General features: G+C 42.0%; 1 protein-coding gene and 1 pseudogene across 4 annotated transcripts; one reads left to right on the top strand and one right to left on the bottom strand.

The window, feature by feature from the left end:
• Window positions 1-10465: 10465 nt before the first annotated feature.
• On the bottom strand, window positions 10466-17528 carry s100z (S100 calcium binding protein Z). 4 transcript variants are annotated; one of them, XM_023984263.2, is made up of 4 exons: window positions 17438-17528; window positions 15081-15137; window positions 14690-14865; window positions 10466-11509 (listed from the first exon to the last, which is right to left on the bottom strand). In XM_023984263.2, the coding sequence occupies exons 3-4, from the start codon at window positions 14828-14830 to the stop codon at window positions 11351-11353; spliced, it is 300 nt and encodes a 99-aa protein (XP_023840031.1). In that variant the 5' UTR covers window positions 14831-14865; window positions 15081-15137; window positions 17438-17528; the 3' UTR covers window positions 10466-11350. The 4 variants fall into 4 exon arrangements, with proteins under 4 accessions (XP_023840031.1, XP_023840033.1, XP_023840034.1 ...); XM_023984265.2 differs by having other exon boundaries at window positions 14690-14862; XM_023984266.2 differs by lacking the exon at window positions 17438-17528 and adding an exon at window positions 15882-16049 and having other exon boundaries at window positions 14690-14862.
• Window positions 17213-18294, top strand: LOC111961754 (cholesterol 25-hydroxylase-like protein 2; annotated as a pseudogene).
• The last annotated feature ends 1195 nt before the right edge of the window (window positions 18295-19489 follow it).

The raw sequence follows: 19489 nt of genomic DNA, 5'->3' as shown, positions 1-19489 counted from the left end.
CGGGATTGGGGTAGCCAGGAGGAAAGCATGGCCAACCGTAGAGAAATGCTTAGTGAAATTCTCGATTATCGTGGATTTATCGGTGGTGACAGTGTTACCTAGCCTCAGTGCAGTGGGCAGCTGGGAGGAGGTGCTCTTATTCTCCATGGACTTTACAGTGTCCCAAAACTTTTTGGAGTTAGAGCTACAGGATGAAAATTTCTGTTTGAAAAAACTAGCCTTTGATTTCCTGACTGACTGCGTGTATTGGTTCCTGACTTCACTGAAAAGTTGCATATCGTGGGGACTATTCGATACTGAGAGAAGGACAGTGCACCGTCTAGCCATACTCCCAAGTACTTGTATGAGGTGACTACCTCAAGCTCAAAAACCTCAGAGGTAGGAATAACACCTGTGGGTAGAAGGGCATTATTTTTACCAAACCACATGACCTTTGTTTTGGAGGTGTCAGCTCAATCCATCAATCAATCACATTTATTTATAAAGCCCTTTTTACATCAGCCGATGTCACAAAGTGCTCTACAGAAACCCAGCCTAAAACCCCAAACAGCAAGCAATGCAGATGAAGCACGGTGGCTAGGAAAAACTCCCTAGAAAGGCCAGAACCTAGGAAGAAACCTAGAGAGGAATCAGGCTCTGAGGCGTGGCCAGTCCTCTTCTGGCTGTGCCGGGTGGAGATTATAACAGAACATGGCCAAGATGTTCAAACGTTCATAGATGACCAGCAAGGTCAGATAATGATAATCACAGTGGTTGTAGAGGGTGCAACAGGACAGCACCTCAGGAGTAAATGTCAGTTGGCTTTTCATACCCGATCATTCAGAGTTAGAGACAGCAGGTGCGTTAGAGAGACAGTCCAAAACAGCACGTCAGGGGCAAGGTAGCACGTCCAGTGAACAGGTCAGGGTTCCATAGCCGCAGGCAGAACAGTTGAACCAACCTGGAGCAACACCATGACCAGGTGGACTGGGGACAGCAAGGAGTCATCAGGCCAGGTAGTCTTGAGGCATGGTCCTAGGGCTCAGGTCCTCCGAGAGAAGAGAGAAAGAGAAAGAGAGAAAAGAGAGAGAAAGAGAGAAAAGAGAGAGAGAATTAGAGGGACCATACTTAAATTCACACAGGACACCGGATGAGACAGGAGAAATACTCCAGATATAACAGACTGACCCTAGCCCCCCGACACATAAACTATTGCAGCATAAATACTGGAGGCTGAGACAGGAACGGTCGGGAGACACTGTGAGTAAAAGACTGTATCATCTGCCTATAAATGGATGAGAGAGCTTCCTACTGCCTGAGCTATGTTGTTGATGTAAATTGAGACAAGCGTGGGGCCTAGGATCGAGCCTTGGGGTACTCCCTTGGTGACAGGCAGTGGCTGAGACAGCAGATTTTCTGACTTTATAACCTGCACTCATTGAGAGAGGTAGTTAGCGAACCAGGCCAAAGACCCCTCGGAGACACCAATACTCCTTAGCCGGCCCACAAGAATGGAATGGTCTACCGTATCAAAAGCTTTGGCCAAGTCAATAAAATAGCAGCACGATATTGCTTAGAATCAAGGGTAATGGTGACATTATTGAGGACCTTTAAGGTTGCAGTGACATATCCATAACCTGAGCGGAAACCAGATTGCATTCCAGAGAGAATACTATACACATCAAGAAAGCCGGTCAGTTGATTACTGACAAGTTTTTCCAACACTTTGATGAACAGGGAAAAATAGAAATAGGGTCAGATGTTTTTTTGGGGTGAAGTTTAAGCAGCTCCTTTAGCACCTCGGACTCAGTGACTGCCTGCAGAAAGAAACTTTGTCGCGGGCAGGGGAAAAAGAGGGAGAAGCGTCGGGGACAGTCACATTAGAAGGGGTGGGAGATGAGGAAATGTTGGACGGGCAAGAAGGCATGGCTGAGTCAAATAGGAATCCTGACTTAATGAAGTGGTGATTAAAGAGCTCAGCCATGTTCTTCTTGTCAGTAACAACCACATCATCAACATTAAGGGACATGGGCAGCAGTGAAGAGGAGGGTTTATTCTCCAGGTCTTTAACCGTTTTCCAGAACTTCTTGGGATTAGACCCACAGAGATAGAACTGATCCTTAAAGTAACTAACTTTGGCCTTCCGGATAGCCTGAGTGCACTTATTTCCCTAAAAGATAGCCAGTCAGCTTGAGTATGCGTGTGCCGAGCCTTTCGCAAATGCAATTCTTGAGGTGGAGTAACTCTGCAAGATCACGGTCGACCCAGGGGCTGAACCTGTTTTTAATTCTCATTTTCTTGTGGGCGTGTTTGTTAACAATACCATTGAAAACATCAAAAAAGAAGGTCCAAGCATTTTCGACAGAGGGGATCAAGCTGATTCTATACCATTTTACAGAGGCCAGTTCATGAAGGAAGGCTTGCTCATTAAAACCTCTTGACGCTAGGGGTCAGATTTATATATATATTTTTAAATAACGTTCCCAAGGTAAATGGACTATTTCTCAGGTCTAGATCGTAGAATATGCATATAATTTACTGATTAGGATAGAAAACACTCCAAAGTTTCCAAAACGGTCAAAATATTGTCTGTGAGTATAACAAAACTGATTCTGCAGGCGAAAACCTGAGAAAATCTAACCCGGAAGTGATTTATTTTATTTTTTAATCTGTGTTTCCTGGCCCGTCTTTCTTCCATTTAAAGGGGTATCAACCAGATTCATTTCCCAATGGCTTCCTCAGGCTGTGACCAGGCTTTAGATATAGTTTCAGGCTTTTATTTTGAAAAATGAGCGAGATTTTTCAAAAGTAGTCAGGTGTCCTCAGATTAGTTCCTGCGTGCGAGAGGGTAACGCTCCATTTGCTTTTTCTCTCTTATTGAGTAGGTTACGGTCCGGTTTAAATATTATCGATTATGTTTGTTAAAAACAACCTGAGGATTGATTATAAAAAACATTTGACATGTTTCTACGACCATTACGGATACTTTTTGGAATGTTTGTCGAAACGGAACGAGGCTTTGGTTTTCTGAACATAACGCGCAACCCAAATGGCGTTTTTTTGTTATAAAAGTAATATTTATCGAACAAAAAGAACATTTGTTGTGTAACTGGGAGTCTCRTGAGTGCAAACATCCGAAGATTATCAAAGGTAAGCGATTAATTTTATTGCTTTTCTGACTTTCGTGACCAAGCTAACCAAGCTAATATAAGGCTAACTGTTCTAGCATTGATTGATACACTCACAAAAGCTTAGATTGCTTTTGTTGCAAAGCATATTTTCAAAATCTGACACGATAGGTGGATTAACAACAAGGTAAGCTGTGTTTTGGTATATTTCACTTGTGATTGCATGATTATAAATATTTTTAGTAATATTTTTGAATCTGATACGTTTGGGAATTTTCTTCTGGCTTTCAGGACCGGAACGAGGCTGTAGTTTTCTGAACATAACGCGCAACCCAAATGGCGTTTTTTTGTTATAAAAGTAATATTTATCGAACAAAAATAACATTTATTGTGTAACTGGGAGTCTCATGAGTGCAAACATCCGAAGATTATCAAAGGTAAGCGATTAATTTGATTGCTTTTCTGACTTTCGTGACCATGCTAATTTGGGGCTAGCTGTTCTAGCATTGATTGATACACTCACAAAAGCTTGGATTTCTTTCTCTGTTAAGCATATTTTCAAAATCTGACACGATAGGTGGATTAACTTCTCTGGGATATGTGGGACGGTAGCGTCCCACTTGGCCAAAAGCCAGAAAAAATGTAGCGCGCCAAATTCAAATATATTACTATAAAACTCAATCTTTCATGAAATCACACATGAAAGACACCAAATTAAAGCTACACATGTTGTGAATCCAGCCAACATGTCTGATTTCAAAAAGGATTTACGGCGAAAGCACACCAAACGATTATGTTAGCTCAGTACATAGCCACAGAAAAACACAGCCATTTTCCCAGCAAAAGATAGTAGTCACAAAAAACAGAAATAGAGATAAAATGAATCACTAACCTTTGATGATATTCATCAGATGACACTCATAGGACATCATGTTACACAATACATTTATGTTTTGTTCGATAATGTGCATATTTATATCCACAAATCTCGGTTTACATTGGCGCCATGTTCAGAAATGCCTCCAAAATATCCGGAGAAATTGCAGAGAGCCACGTCAAATAGCAGAAATACTCATCATAAACTTTGATGAAAGATACATGTTTTACATATAATTAAAGATACACTTGTTCTTAATGCAACCACTGTGTCAGATTTAAAAAAAACTTGACTTAAAAAGCACACCATGCAATAATCTGAGATGGCGCTCAAACATAACAACATTTCTCCGCCATGTTGGAGTCGACAGAAATACAAAATTACATCATAAATATTCCCTTACCTTTGATCGTCTTCATCAGAATTATCTCCCAGGAATCCTAGTTCCACAATAAATCGTTGTTTTGTTCGATAATGTCCATTACTTATGTCTAAGTAGCTACTTTTGCTAGCATGTTTAGTGCACATGTCCAAACGCTCGCGCAAATGCAGGCGAACTCGGACGAAAACTTCAAAAAGTTATATAACAGTTCGAATAAACTGGTCAAACTAAGTAGAGAATCAATCTTCAGGATGTTGTTATCATATATATCCAATAACGTTCCAACCGGAGCATTCCTACATGTCTGTAGAAGTTATGGAACGCAAGGCGATATCACGAGGAAAGCGCGTGACCAGGAACTGGCAATCTGCCAGACCCCTGACTCATTCCCCTCCCATCCGGCCCCACAACAGAGCATAAGCTTCATTCCACGTTCTACAGACTGTTGACATCTAGTGGAAGGTGTAGGAAGTGCAAACAGATCCATATCTTACAGGGAATTGAATCGGCGATGAGTTGAACATTGACCAGTCTCAGAATTCTCACTTCCTGTTTGGATTTTTTCTCAGGTTTTTGCCTGCCATATGAGTTCTGTTATACTCACAGACATCATTCAAACGGTTTTAGAAACTTCAGAGTGTTTTATATCCAATAGTAATAATATGCATATATTAGCATCTGGGACAGAGTAGGAGGCAGTTCATTATGGGCACGCAATTCATCCAAAAGTGAAATGCTGCCCCCTATCATAAAGAAGTTAAAGTTATTTAGCAAGCGTCTATGACAAATCAGGACAGGTCGTTTCACTGAGCAGCCATTACGAACTCAGGCTGTTAAACAGTGATCACTAAGGTCATTACAGAAAACACCAGACTGATACCTATCAGGATTATTTGTGAGGATAATATCGAGGAGTGTAGCCTTTTCTGGGTGTTTGGAGTAATACCTTGTGGGATTGGTAATAATCTGAGAAAGATTTAGGGAGTTGCTTTAGGATTTAGGATTTAGGATTTAGATTTAGGGATTGCTTTAGGACTTGGTCAGGTGGTTTAATCCATAAAGGCCTGATTGGTGGAGTAACGCAGAGATGGTTGTCCTGGAAGGTTCTCCCATCTCCACAGAGGAACTCTGAAGCTCTGTCAGAGTGACCAGCGGTTTCTTAGTCACCTCCCTGACCAAGGCCCTTCTCCACTGACTGCTCAGTTTGGTCGTGCGGTCAGCTTTAGGAAGAGTCTTGGTAGTTCCAAACTTCTTCCATTTAAGAATGATGGAGGCCACTGTGTTCTTGGGGACCTTCAATGCTGCAGAAATGTTTTGGTACCCTTCACCAGATCTATGCCTCGGCACAATCCTGTCTCGGAGCTCTACGGACAATTCCTTCGACCTCGTGGCTTGGTTTTTGCTCTGACATCCACTGTTAGCCCTTCTCTGTCACCCAATGTGTTTGAGTTGGTAATAATTTGTAGAGTGCCTCTATTTTCCCTCAGTATGCATTTTTTCACGATTCTGAATGTCTAATCCTGAGTCGAATTCAATACTGTGATTGCAATTTTGTCAAATTACCATTATAATTTGGGTTCATAATGGATGATATGTTCTTCTGAAATATGAAAACAGAAATACTGGACATCTTGAACTCTTATTTTGATGGTGATTTGGACCTGTCTTGACTCGGTCTTGTGGTGGAATTTTCCTGTATTACCAAATGAGGAGAGTTACAAACCACACACCAGTCAGAGTTATACTTAAACTTAATCTTTATTAATATGAGCTTTACAATAGCCCTTTGACTCTCAGATCAATTCACTATCTATAATGAATTTTGAGAGTCCCTACAGAAGAATACAAATATCTTTTATAGCCAAGATACACCCCTCTCAACTTACATGACGAACCACAGATCTTAGGAACAGTTCACAAAGGTTAAGATTTGTATGAAAGATATCTGTAAAACATAGCAGACAGTTACTGCTGTGTCAACAGTTTTCATTGTAAAGACCCGTGTCTGGCCCCCTCCTACTCCAAACTGGAACCCGTCTCACCCTGGTATGGTATAGCACAAAAACATTACCTTTACTATCTGGAATGCTCTTTAGGCTTTATTACCCAAAGACATCGTAAATCTCCTCTGTCAGTGCTATTTCATAGAGGCCCATCCTCAGTGGAACACACACACACACAATAATAAAACAACCATTCTAATGCAATACAAAGATTATAATATAATCTTACAAGCACTACAACATAATCTTGCAATTTTCCACGACAGTCTCGCCCCCCTCTGGTCTTGGTCTTGTATCGGTCTTGCTTTAGGTGTTCTCGAACACAACACATTTCTTATGTGACTTGTTAAACACATTTTTACTCCTGAACTTATTTAGGCTTGCCATAACAAATGGGTTGAATACTTATTGACCAAAGACATTTCTGCTTTTCATTTTTGATTAATTTGTAAACGTATCTAAAAACATAATTCCACTTTGACATTATGGGGTATTGTGTGTAGGCCAGTGACACAAAATCTTTATTTATTCCATTTTAAATTCAGGCTGTAACACAACAAAATGTTGAAAAAGTCAACGGGTGTGAATACTTTTTGAAGGCACTACATCACACATCGACTCGGTACTGGTACTCCCTGTATATAGCCATGTACTCATAATCATTATTGTTAATCATTATTTTTAGTCTATTTTGAGGGTTAAAAAATCATCCCAGTCTGCACTTCAACAGTCATTTTCTCCCTGACTGTTTAAGAGTGTATTTCCACTGTATCACTGGACTTTAATCTCTCTTCCTCCACTGGGTTGTGTCTCTCCTCCTCCTCCTCCTCCTCCTCCTCCTCCTCCTCCTCTTCCTCCTCCTCCTCTCTTCCTCTTCAGTATCACTTGCTATCAGCAGGAGCCATTACAGCTTTTCTCATCTCCTCTCTTCTCTGGTGTATTTTATCCCCTCTCCTCTCCCGTATCTCTAATTCTCCTCCCTCCTGACAGTGGCCCCTGTTGTATCTCCACCCCCCCCCCCCCATTCCCCCGTCCCACCCTCTGACAGAGTGACTCTGATCAGGCAGGGAGAGCAACATGGCCAGGGCCTCCTGGAGCCTTATCTCCAGGTAACAGTGTAACCTTACATGCCCTTAATCTGATCCCTGCTTCCATGGTCCTTTATGCCTCACCGATCCCCTCTTAGGACAGGAATGATTCCTGTTGACATTGTTGAAGGACGATAAACGTTCTTCTAATTCTCACTAATTCTTTCTATTCTATAATTTTTTCTTTTGAATAGATATACTCTCTAATTGAGATAAACAATCAGTTGTTTTCTCTCTATATAGTGCCTTGATTCTCCCATGATGACATTGACCTTTTAGTGCAGGTGGAAAAACTGCAGCAATCCTTCCTATTCAATGTCATCAGTCACTACATGACCTCTCAATGGAAGCTGTCCCATTTCTCCTGCATTAAACAAGTCATAAGAAGTGAAAGTCAGTACAACAGGAATCACAAGGGACGTCATAAGTGATATTTAGTCTAAATACATGGCTCTGGTAGATTCGAATGGGGATTCTCTTTCTAATAGCCTAGTCTACTTCATTTTATTTCTATTATGGCACCTCTATCCATTTCTTTCTCTCTGCCTGTCATTAGGCCCCAGGAGATGACCTTGCTGTTTGGCAGAACATACCAACTTGTCCTGGAAAACTGTCCTGGAGGCTCGGCCTCACGTGTTGTTTGTGAGCATCATCTTCCATCTGTCGCTGAATTAGAGCACTATGGTGTGGAAACGTCTGAACGATCCGTCTCTCTGTCTCTCCATCTCTCCGTCTCTCTTTCCATCCAAAACCCCCGGGAGGAAAATCTCACACTTATTCTCTCCCTCTTTCCCTCTGTCCCTCTTTCCTTCTCTTGCTTTCTCACTCTCACCCCTCTCTTTCTTTCTCTTTCTCTCTCTTTCCCTCATTACGTTATTTTAAGGGCATATGGAGAGAAACTGTAAAGAACAACCTTGGATTTTGTGGTTTGTGTGTCTTTTTCTAATGGGCTGATATGTATCTTTGAACATAAAGTCCTTAGTCCCCCGTGAAGGAAACATTTCCCTGTATCTGCAGCAGCCTACCGATGGCTTTTTATGTTGTTCTGTCCTTGTGCTGTACTTGTCTATTAATGTTATGTATTATGTAATGTTTTATGTTTTGTGGAAGAGTAGCTGCTGCTTTAGCAGTAGCTAATGGGGATCCTAATAAAATACTACAAAATACTAAATGGCTGATCCCTGGTCATTGGGATTTAAATAGACCCTGGTTGCAACTATCGCTGACACAGTCAATAAGTACCCTGTCAGGCTTTGTTATCTTCATTTAGCATTTCAGGATTAGAAAGAGATGGATCACATATCTACTACAGATTATAGCCACCACTAAGAGCTGATCCTCCCATTATGAAGCCCCATTGTGAGGTGAAAGACATGGAGACAAACACAAATACCAAAACCAAGAGACCATCTGAAAGTATTCCAGTGTGAGTGACGGACTGTTTGCTGTGAAAAGAAAAATCTACCATCACAACCCTCCATCTCCCCATCCCAAACATAACATGATGGGAGGGGAGTGATAGATGATTGTAGTTTACGCTTGAATGGCAAAACAAGCACTCAGTCACAGACTGAGGGTTCGATCAGGGTTTGGAGAGAAGGACAAGGAGAGAAAGAGATACATGTTGCCACCAAAGAAATAGAGTCTTTCTGACAGTGAGAGAGAAATGTGTATGTGATGGGGAGAGACAGCAGTCAAAAGGAAGGGTGTGTGTGTGTGTGTGTGCCTGTGCCTGTGTGTGTGTGTGTGTGTGTGTGTGTGCGTGCGTGCGTGCATGTTACACAAGGATGGTTCATGTCAACCATTATGTAAAAAATACTATTCTTATAGTCACTTACAGTACACACATATTAAATGAAGAGACTGACAAGCTATGCAATGCATGTATTAGTTCAGCATGCTTCCAATGGAAAGATGACACAACAGCAAACTTTAACTGTAAGACACCACATCACTCTAAGGGGTTGATAATAACAAAAGATAAGAATGGTGTTACACCGACTACAAGTTCTTTAACAAAGACAGAATCTATGAATCATGGAAAAATAATTATAATTTCCAAGTCTCTATGATTACAGCTGTCACAAAAAAAACGATAATCATCACATAATTTTCCTCCAGGGGGGACAGGCTCATTATCCCGCTCAATTACAACCAATCACACAGAAATTAGAAATGAACTTTCTCTCTGTGTGTGTGTGTGTGTGTGTGTGTGTGTGTGTGTGTGTGTGTGTGTGTGTGTGTCTGTGTGTGTGTGTGTGTGCGTGTGCGCGCGTGTGCGCGTGTGCGCGTGTGCGCGTGTGTGTGTGCGTGTGAGTCCGTACGTACGTAGATGATGGCTTATGAATGTTTTTCCTTCAGAATCCTCAATAACAGATCTCTGTGTTGGAGTAGAGAGAGGGGGTTGGGGGTCTGAAAAAATAAGGTTTCAGCTCAGACAACAGGGGATACTGTTAGGACTGTAGAGATAATTAACTGTATACAGTATGTTGTTGTTGTTAACAATACATTGCTCTTCTATAGCGCTTTTCTAAAACCTAAAGATGCTTTGTTGCTTCTAATGGATCAGGAGTTGGGTGTAAGGTCAGTGTAAAAGCTCAGGTTCAGATTAGGGGCTAAAATCACATTTGTAAAAATAAAATGTTGTTCTTCTGCACTTTCTAGCGTGGATGTACTTTATGAATCCCCAAGGAAAAACTGCCACTGTGACTGCTTCTGAAGTTGGGATGTCATGAGTCACTTTGACTGACAGGTGGTGAAAGGTCCAGGTGGTTAATGGGGATTGCGTCATCATCCTCATGCGTCATCGAACGCATCACCAGGCGCATTATACATAGACCATCCAAAAGCACAGCACAACCTCTCCTTGAGAAATATTCAGAAGACTCTACCAAAGAAGAGTGATGGGGAAGGACACACAGGACAGGCACGTACAAGCACACAATCACATACACACACACTCGCACGCACACTAATACAGTAAGTCTAAAACACACACACTCAAGGTCTTGGGGATTAGAACTTTATTATGCTGTGTTACTGTCACAATATAAAACAAATATTGTCAAGCTAATCATTTTCATATGATTATATGCTGTCAATCATTTACATGTGATGGCAAATGAATTATTAATAAGAAACATGCTCATGCAATTGTAATTAGATTTACATTTCTCATTAAGTGACAGAAAGGGTTTCATGAAACAAGCACATTTTAGAATGGAAGGAACATTCTCAAGTATGTCTCTGATTTATAGGAAATAACCCCCCCCCCCCCCTCTCTCTCTTTGCAAGATGTGACACATTGATAGTTACAATACATTGCAAAAATCAATGAAAAGGTGGATGAATGACAGAATAAATCAATCATTGAACTAACCAAGCAGACAGTTATTCTGATATCAACTCAGGGTATGTGACGATAGCTTGGGTACCAGTCTGTTTCTGCTCTAGCCAGATCTGTGTGGTTATGTTCTCTGGCCAGACGTGTTGTTGAGAGCTGAAACAGTCTGGCACTCAGGGTAGTGTGACACCATGTTTGAAATCATCTGTTTTGACGCATCGGAGGGACAGAAGTATCCTATCTCTAGCAAAAGTATGTTCATTTATGATTTCAACTTTAGTCTAATCTCCTTCTGCTGTTGACAAACATATAGTGTAGTGGTTTTAGTAGCACTGAGACCATGGGGAATTGAGAAGTGATCACAGTAAATATTCAATGGTCAGCATGATGGGTGTGGTTGTAATTCGTTACTTTCTACCTCGGCTCCCTATTCCCTATGCAGTGCACTACTTTTGACCAGAGCCCTATGTAGACCTGTCATAGCCCTATGAGGCTTTGGCCAATAGCAGTGCACTAAATAGGCAAGGGGAAGCCATTTCGGATTTAACTGTTAGTTGGCTTTCTTCTTCTGCTTCTCCTGGAAGAAGTCGTTGCAGGCTACGGTCAGGGCCGCCACCAGAACCACAAACTCATTGAAGTCCACCTCGTTGTCTTTGTTGGAGTCCAGATCATTCATGATCTTCTCCACCAGCATGGGGTCTTTCTGAGACTGGAAATGAAAAGAAACAACAATTAATCAATCATTAAATCAGTCAATCAAAGATCTAACCACCAATCAAATAATTTAAAACCTTGATAATCTGAAGGATGGGGCTAGGGGAGTGTAACCACTCTCAAATTAATATACAGGTCTATGGATGCAAGGACTGACAGTCCTTGAGATCAACATAATTTTGAGTCTAAAGATATAGGCATATCTCATAATTAAAACAACAATTGAACAGCAGCAAATATTCTATACTGTAACTCTAATGTATTCTGTTCCACTGAGCTTACTCCAGGCCTCCGACTCACTCTACCACTCTAAAATAGCCGTCCTGAATCATGTCTCATGTCGCCCATTGACCGATCTGGATTCAGCTGCTTGGCCAATAAACAAGTCCCCTCATGACAGCAGGTTGCAATTAGGCCCTGTGTCAATCTCCCAGCCAGAGATCTGAGATGAAGATGGGGGAGATCTGAGGAGAGACGCCTCAGGCTCTGAGTCATTGGATTCATGGTGCTGGAGCCTCATCCCGGATATTAGACCGCCAAAGGCAGTGACTGGGCACTGCACAGCACAGCAGGGCACCACACCACACAGCCAATGTCCACTGGAATCCAGAGTGACGCTGGCGATAATCAATGAACCATAAGCTGAGAACCATCAGAGGTGTGTATGTGCACTTGTGTGTGTGTGTGTGTGAGATGGTGACCGTTGGATGATTTCTGTCAGTCAAGCCAAGCCAGCCTGTGATACAGAGTAGTGACATGGAGCTAATGAAGGTATGTAGCACACACACACACACAGTATATGTACAAATATCATTGAAATTTACGTGAAAAGTCAGTATTTGGCACTTTGACAAGTAGTGCACTAAATAAGGAATAGGGTGCCATTTGTGGCGTGTCCTGAATGTGTATTCGACTGTTACCAGGACACCGTCTCTATACTTGTCAGAGGCACGTCGGTGGGTGGAGACTAGTGACATCAGAAGAGAGTAGTCCAAGTTTATATTTGGAGGTGATGTGGGTCACTGGTGATGATGCATAGGCACCTGAGGCTTCCTTCCATCAGAGGGAGGGAGAAGATGTAGAGAGAAAAAAAGGAGGGAGGAGAGATTTGTCTCTTCAACCCCTCACTCCATCTCTCATGGTATGAGGCTCATCCATTAGAACACAGACAGGCAGGTTTACTCCCCAAACACACTCGCATACACACAGTCTTGTTTAACTAATCTCGCGGGGACACACAATTTATAACCTTTCAAAATCCTATTTTCCCTAACCTTAACCCCCAAACCTAACCTTAACCCTAACCCCTTAATATAACCCTAACACTAATTCTACCTCAACCCTAAACCCCCTAGAAATAGCATTTGACCTTTTGGGGACTAACAACATTTCCCCAGCTGGTCAAAACATTTTTTTTTTACTATTCTGATGGGGACTTCTGATCCACACACACACACACACACACACACACACACACACACACACAACACACAACACACACACACACACAACACAACACACACAACACAGCCACACAGCCACAACACACACACACACACACACACACACACACACACACACACACACACACACACACGCCTACTCCTCTGCACAATCACGGCCACTGCAGCATGGTAGGTTATCTACAACAACCTACTACAATCAGACAGGGCAGTGAAGAGGAACTACTATCTTGCCTGCTTTCACAAAATTACAAAAGCAAGAGACTTATACTCAACTTAACCAGAAATCAAAACTTCACAGTGGCTAAACTAATCCAGCGTAATGTAGAAGGAGAAATGTCAAATCAGGTCCCTTTGCATTAATGTTTCCTTCTTGCCTTCCTTTTTGGATAACTAGATACCTCTCCCATTCTCTTAATCAACTATGTTCTACACTATTAGAAAAAAAGGAGCTATCCTTAAAGGGTTATTTGTCTGTCCCCATAAGAGAACACGTTGAATAACCCACTTGGTTGCAGGTACAACCCTTTTGGTTCCAGGTACAACCATTTTGGGTTCCATGTAGAACCTTTTCTACAGAGGGTTCTACCTGGAACCAAAAAGGGTTCTCCTATGAGGACAGCTAAAGAACCCTTTTGGAAACCTTTTTTTAAGAGTGTAATTGTATGCTTTCTAGCCACTGAGGCATATTGAAGAAAAGAAAAACAACATTGCCACGTCTCTAAGAATCATGTAAATGTTGTGTAGTAGGTCTATAATTGGAACAAATTAACACAACAGACCACATGGATTTGTACAATCATGACATGAGTGAATCTGATAAATTCAATATGTATTTGGTTGTCTAATTCAACTTTCAAGTCTCAATGGGTAAAAAGTAGCATCAAAAAGCCCCCCAACATATCCATAAGAACAGCATAAATATCACTAATGTTCATCATGAAATTAATGCTGTTATGATTTCATCTAAATGTCACAAGAAGGTTTGTAATTCAAGACAGCTAGCTTCTAATTTGAGATTCAACACACAGCTAAATCAGATTAATATAAATATACATTATACAGTTGTTTTTTTCTATTCATGCTACTGTGTTTTACAGTTTCCTTGAACTGGCTCTATGCACACTCACTAGACTACACATACTACACTGACACTCCAACACACACAGACATACACACACACACACTACATACGCTCACACAAAAAACACACACACACACATACATGCATATAGACGCCACACATACACACTCACACATAGACACACTTTCACATTCTTCACATAACATACGCTGTTGCTACTCTGTTTATTATATCCTGATTGTCTAGTCACTTTTAACATCTACCTACATGTACCTACTGTATTACCTCAATTACCTCAACTACCTCGTACCCCTGCACATTGACTTGGTACTGAAACTCCTTGTATACAGCCTCGTTAATGTTTTTATTGTTTTACTATTTCCTTTTTATTTAGCAAATATTTGTCTTACTTTTTAAACTCTGCTTTGTTGAGAATTGGCTCGTAAGTAGCATTTCACTGGAAAGTCCACACTTGTTGTATTTGGCGCATGTGACCAATACATTTATTAACAATGAAATAGTGTTTCGGGCCTTTCAATTGCTAAACACTGTCTAGTGAAGAGGATACCAAAATAATGTCAACATATATTGAGATTGATAAATTATGAATATTAAACAGCTTTTTTACCATGAGAAAGTCAGTGAGTTCACTGTTCAGTAGCTGTTTCAGCTCTCCCTTGTTGAGCTTGTATTTGTCTCCATCGTTCCCGGAGTATTTGTAGAAAACTGTTATAAGTGCGTCCATGGCACTCTGGAGTTGACTTGGCATGGTGCTGATAGGAGGACAATGTCTTTCACGACCTACTGGGAAAAGTGTAAGGGAAAAACAATTTAAAAACAGTTTAAAGTCTACATTTATCAAAACAAAAGTCAGAGTTAAGTCTAAATCTATGGCAGCAAGTATTCAAAAGCACACAATAGGCGACATGTACCAATATTAGATATTACTCTACAGACAGACATAAAGCAACATATGGTTAGACATAACAAAATCTCTATAGGAGAGGTGGTGTTCCTACCTGGTTAGAATCCTGGGCTAGTGTGATCTGAGAGAGCTTGCAGCATGGCTTGTTTATCTAAAAATCAGTGGAAACATGACGTTTCATCCTTCATCGCCATAGCAATAATTAATTCCACAGGTGAGAGACCCATGGTAACATGGTAACTGTGTCTTCTTGCTCTGCTTTTAATCAAAGGCCCAACGGTGGTGCCATGAAAAACAAAACATGTTCCCATATAGGCCCTGGTGTCCCCTGTGGGTTCACTTTAGTTATAGGAGGCCCTCAGTGTTACTCCAGTGGAGAGATACTGCACCACGCCAGCTGAAAATAGATCTATGTACAATATGTGTCTCAGCTGCATTGAATGGGATTGTACAGGTTATGTTCTTTATGAAGAATATGGGAGAACAAGGTGAAGTGATTTTCAGTTGGAATTTTATGGCGCTACTTCATTTCCCTGTCAGTCACTGTTCTGAATGTTGGTTCACCTCTCTCTCTCTCTCTCTCTCTCTCTCTCTCTCTCTCTCTCTCTCTCTCTCTCTCTCTCTCTCTCTCTCTCTCTCTCTCTCTCTCTCTCTCTCCTCTCTCTCGTACTAACATGCGTCTTTGTCCTGATCATGTCCACATTCTGATTGTGCCCAAATTCTTGGGGGTCTACACATGGTATTAAAATGTGTCTTTCATCCGTCCACCATGTCCACATTGTGACCAGATTTCCAGCTCCCTCCCTGCATAGCACCAGTAGGGAGACTAAGCCTCAGGTGCTTCAGCAACGCAGGCTGGTTCTTTGTTTAGCCTTCATGCCCCTACAGACCTCACCTGAGGGAGGGTGGATCTCAGCTGTGTCTTCAACCCTTTATCTGCCCTCCTCTTCCACAGCTAAAATGTATTTCCGTTGGTTAGGGTGATGAAACTGCTCCCTTCAGAGTTGGCCAAGCTAAATTAAAAAATACTACGCAGAAGAGACATGTAATGTCCCCATGGAGGGGGTGAGAGGGGAAAAGCATAAGAAGTCCTAATGAAATGATATCTGTAAACATAATTGAATTACTCTCGCATTGCATAGAGACCACTGAGTCCCCTTCAAAGTTGAAATGTCATGAGGTTATCTTGTTGTTACATTTTTGGTCCCTAAAATGTATGTGGAACAGCTATGGACCAGACAACAGTAATACACAGTAACATACGTTCTCATTGAGATACATTCAAATCCTACAATGTGCTGCTCTACACTTCAACTTCTTCTAATGCATATAAAAACAAAGATTAATGGAGCTTCACATCACTCAGTTTCAGGTATTCATGAAAACATTTGAAAAAAGGGAGATTTTCAATTGCAGCCCTCAGAAAAGGGTTGTGTGTCCACAAAATGAAATGTTTTGGAATCAAGATTCCAATGATGTCAGTGAAAAACCCCTTCAGAAACAAGTATCTACCGTACAGAGCAGAGCCGTCTTTCTTCCAGTGGTACTTGTCTGCCCTCTAGTGGTCCCAGACAGCACAAAATCTAGCGGTGCCAGACAGCACAAAATCTAGTGGTGCCAGACAGCACAAAATCTAGTGGTGCCAGACAGCACAAAATCTAGTGGTGCCAGACAGCACAAAATCTAGTGGTGCCATTTCCACAAATAACACAGTGTTTATCTGCAATATATATTGCAATTAAGCTTAAGCAGAATTTATTGCCCATTATTAGGTTAACTTTAAGATAATATGATAACATTTTATATAGCCTTGTTTAGTTAAAAAAGGGATTACTTGAGCTCCACCAAATAGAAACCATCTCCTGTGGTAGAACCACTTGCCTCTTTTTCACTTCCAACAATCGCAGACCTTAATTCTTCAGCAGTATGATGCAAGCTGAACCATAAACAAAGAATTCAACATTGTTATAATTTTGTTGCCAAGTGGTAATTTAAACATGAATAAGTAGAGCCTTTGAACTCAACGTCCCTTCTCTGTCACTAGCTTTCTATGAATGTATTACTGTTACTCCCACAAACAAGTCAATAAGAGAAAGGAGAGAGGAAGAGAGAGAGAAAGAGAGAAAATATACATTCTCTTCACAGACCACCTGCAAACTCAGAGAGAGAGAGGGGGGGGGGGGGGTGGCGCCTCGATGTACATAAGAGGCTAAGATCGACCCCCAACCCAAGTTCAGCACGGCATCAGATGATTTGCTTTTTGCAGAAAACAAACATTACGTTAGAGCTGTAAGGATCTTTGCTATTCTTGTGGACTCTGCTGCAACCAACCCAGTTATAAATTAATAATCTGTGATTATTAGACTTTATAGAGAACCACCAATTCTAGTTGTGGTCATAATGAGTGCTGGCGGTTTGTTCAGTGATGTGGCTGTCCCCTGGATTTCTCACCTGGATGTGGTTAACCTGACCCTGGGTCTGGGGCTCCCGGAGCCGTCCGTCCTTCAGCCAGTGTGGGACTACCTCCTGCAGTACCACCAGGCTGTGCTGCGGAGCCCTCTGTTCCACCTATCTCAGTCTCCACCTACCTCCTCCTCTACAGCCTGTTGGACGTCCTGGCCCCCAGCTGGCCCACCCTCAACCGCTACAAGCTCCACCCAGACAGACCTGTCACATGGGACAACATCTGGACCACGCTCGGCCTCACAGTCCACAACCACCTGGTCTATGTCTTCCCTGCCGCTGTGGGCCAGTGGCTGTGGAGGCCACCCATCCCGCTCCCTCGCAAAGCCTCCACTCTAACGAGCTTCCTCCTGGGCATCCTGGGGTGCACAGTGGTCTTTGACTTCCAGTACTACCTCTGGTATCTCCTCCACCATAGAGTCCCCTGGCTGTACCATACCTTCCACGCCATGCACCACCAGTTCCTTCAGCCCTTCAGCCTGGTCACCCAGTACCTGTAAGCATGGGAGCTGATCAGTGTGGGATTCTGGACCACCGTGGACCCCCTCTTGCTGCAGTGCCACTGCTTGACCATCTGGGGCTTCATGGTGTTCACCATCTGTGTGTCCACTGAGGACCACCGTGGCTACGACTTCCCCTGGTCTCTGCACCGCCTGGTACCCTCCGGCCTGTGGGGCGGACCCCCCAAACATGACGCTCACCACCAGATGCCTGGGACAAACTTTGCCCCGTTCTTCTCCCACTGGGACTGGCTGGGGGGGACCAACAGGGTGCCTACCATCCCTTCCAGAGATACATCTGTTACGAAAGGTCTGAAAAGAAGAAAAGATAAAGGGACTGCTTGAGTCTTGCTTTTTTCTTCTTCTTTTCTCTCTCTCTCTCTGTCTTTTCTCCCCCTTTTGTGTGTACTTCATCCAATATCTATCCTCTCCTTACTCTCTCTATATTGTCTCTCTCTGTGTCCACCTCTCTCTTGTCCCATTTTCCAACTTTTTTCTGTGTGTTTGTCTTTACTGACTTCATACTAACTGTTGCTGTCTTTCAGATCTCTGGTTTTGTATGTAGTGATATAAATCTTTTTGGTGATTACTCAGTGGTTTTTGATTGGTTTCCATGGCATTCTCAGGTCAGACGTCTGTGCATTTGAAATGTGGGTGTGTTTGTTTGTGTTTAAGATTTTCTCAAAACAAATATTACATTTTTTTAAATATTTTTGCTATGTTGTTTGATATTGAAAGGGTCTTATTTTTCTCTGTATTGAACTCTTTTTGAATAAACTTTTATTGTAAATCTTATGACATACAGTACTACATGAATAATCAGATATAGCTATAACTGGTTGTTGCTTGATGTGAGGCTGGTAAACATAACAAATGTTTTTACAGACATTCTAATAACTGATCCTAAATAGTTATTTCCTTGTTTTGAAGTATTTTTGGATTTTTTGGGTTCTGTTAGGAGAATTAACACATGATTACAGCACCGCAATTCAAGAAGGATAATACAAGGGAGTTGAGCACACACAGGCACGCACACGCACACGCACACGCACACACACAAACCAGTGAGCTGAATGAGGGTCTTTTCGTGTGCCTCCAGAGTGATGCGTGGGGCCAATACTAATGTATCATCCTCTCATTCAGACGGTCAATGCTTTTATTGGCTGAGACGTGTACACCGCCCCTCCCACCTTCTTTGTGATCCATGATCTTCAGCTGTGATCCAAACAAAAACCAAACACAACTATTTCTCTTTTCAAGCGTGCCTTTGGCAGATCACTAAGAATACTTGCTGTTCCTAGAAAGTATGCTTGTTATCTAACAGATGCGTAATATTGGAAAGTGCAGCGCATTTGTCCTACTGATGATGATTGGAGCAGAGGGCTCATGGAGGGTTAGAGAGCACCCAACACCCAAAGTCAATTCAACGTATATTCCACGTTGGTTCTAGAAACAAGGTTGATTCAACCAGTGTGTTCCCAGTGGGCAGTATCGAATGTGAGCTGTGTTTTAAGCAGATTGTCAAATTACTGTTGGAAAA

This window comes from Salvelinus sp. IW2-2015, linkage group LG4q.1:29 (genome assembly GCF_002910315.2).
Source record: "Salvelinus sp. IW2-2015 linkage group LG4q.1:29, ASM291031v2, whole genome shotgun sequence".
NCBI lineage: Eukaryota > Metazoa > Chordata > Actinopteri > Salmoniformes > Salmonidae > Salvelinus > Salvelinus sp. IW2-2015.
Note: the sequence above shows the minus strand (reverse complement) of the source record. Positions and strands in the feature narration are given on the sequence as shown.

What these genes read in the sequence shown, in the direction of transcription:
- s100z (XM_023984263.2), bottom strand. Translation starts at nt 14,830, where the DNA reads ATGCCAAGTCAACTCCAGAGTGCCATGGACGCACTTATAACAGTTTTC. An exon ending in AACTCACTGACTTTCTCATG is followed by an intron (nt 11,510 to 14,689) that starts GTAAAAAAGCTG and finishes TTTCATTTCCAG; the next exon opens with TCTCAGAAAGACCCCATGCT.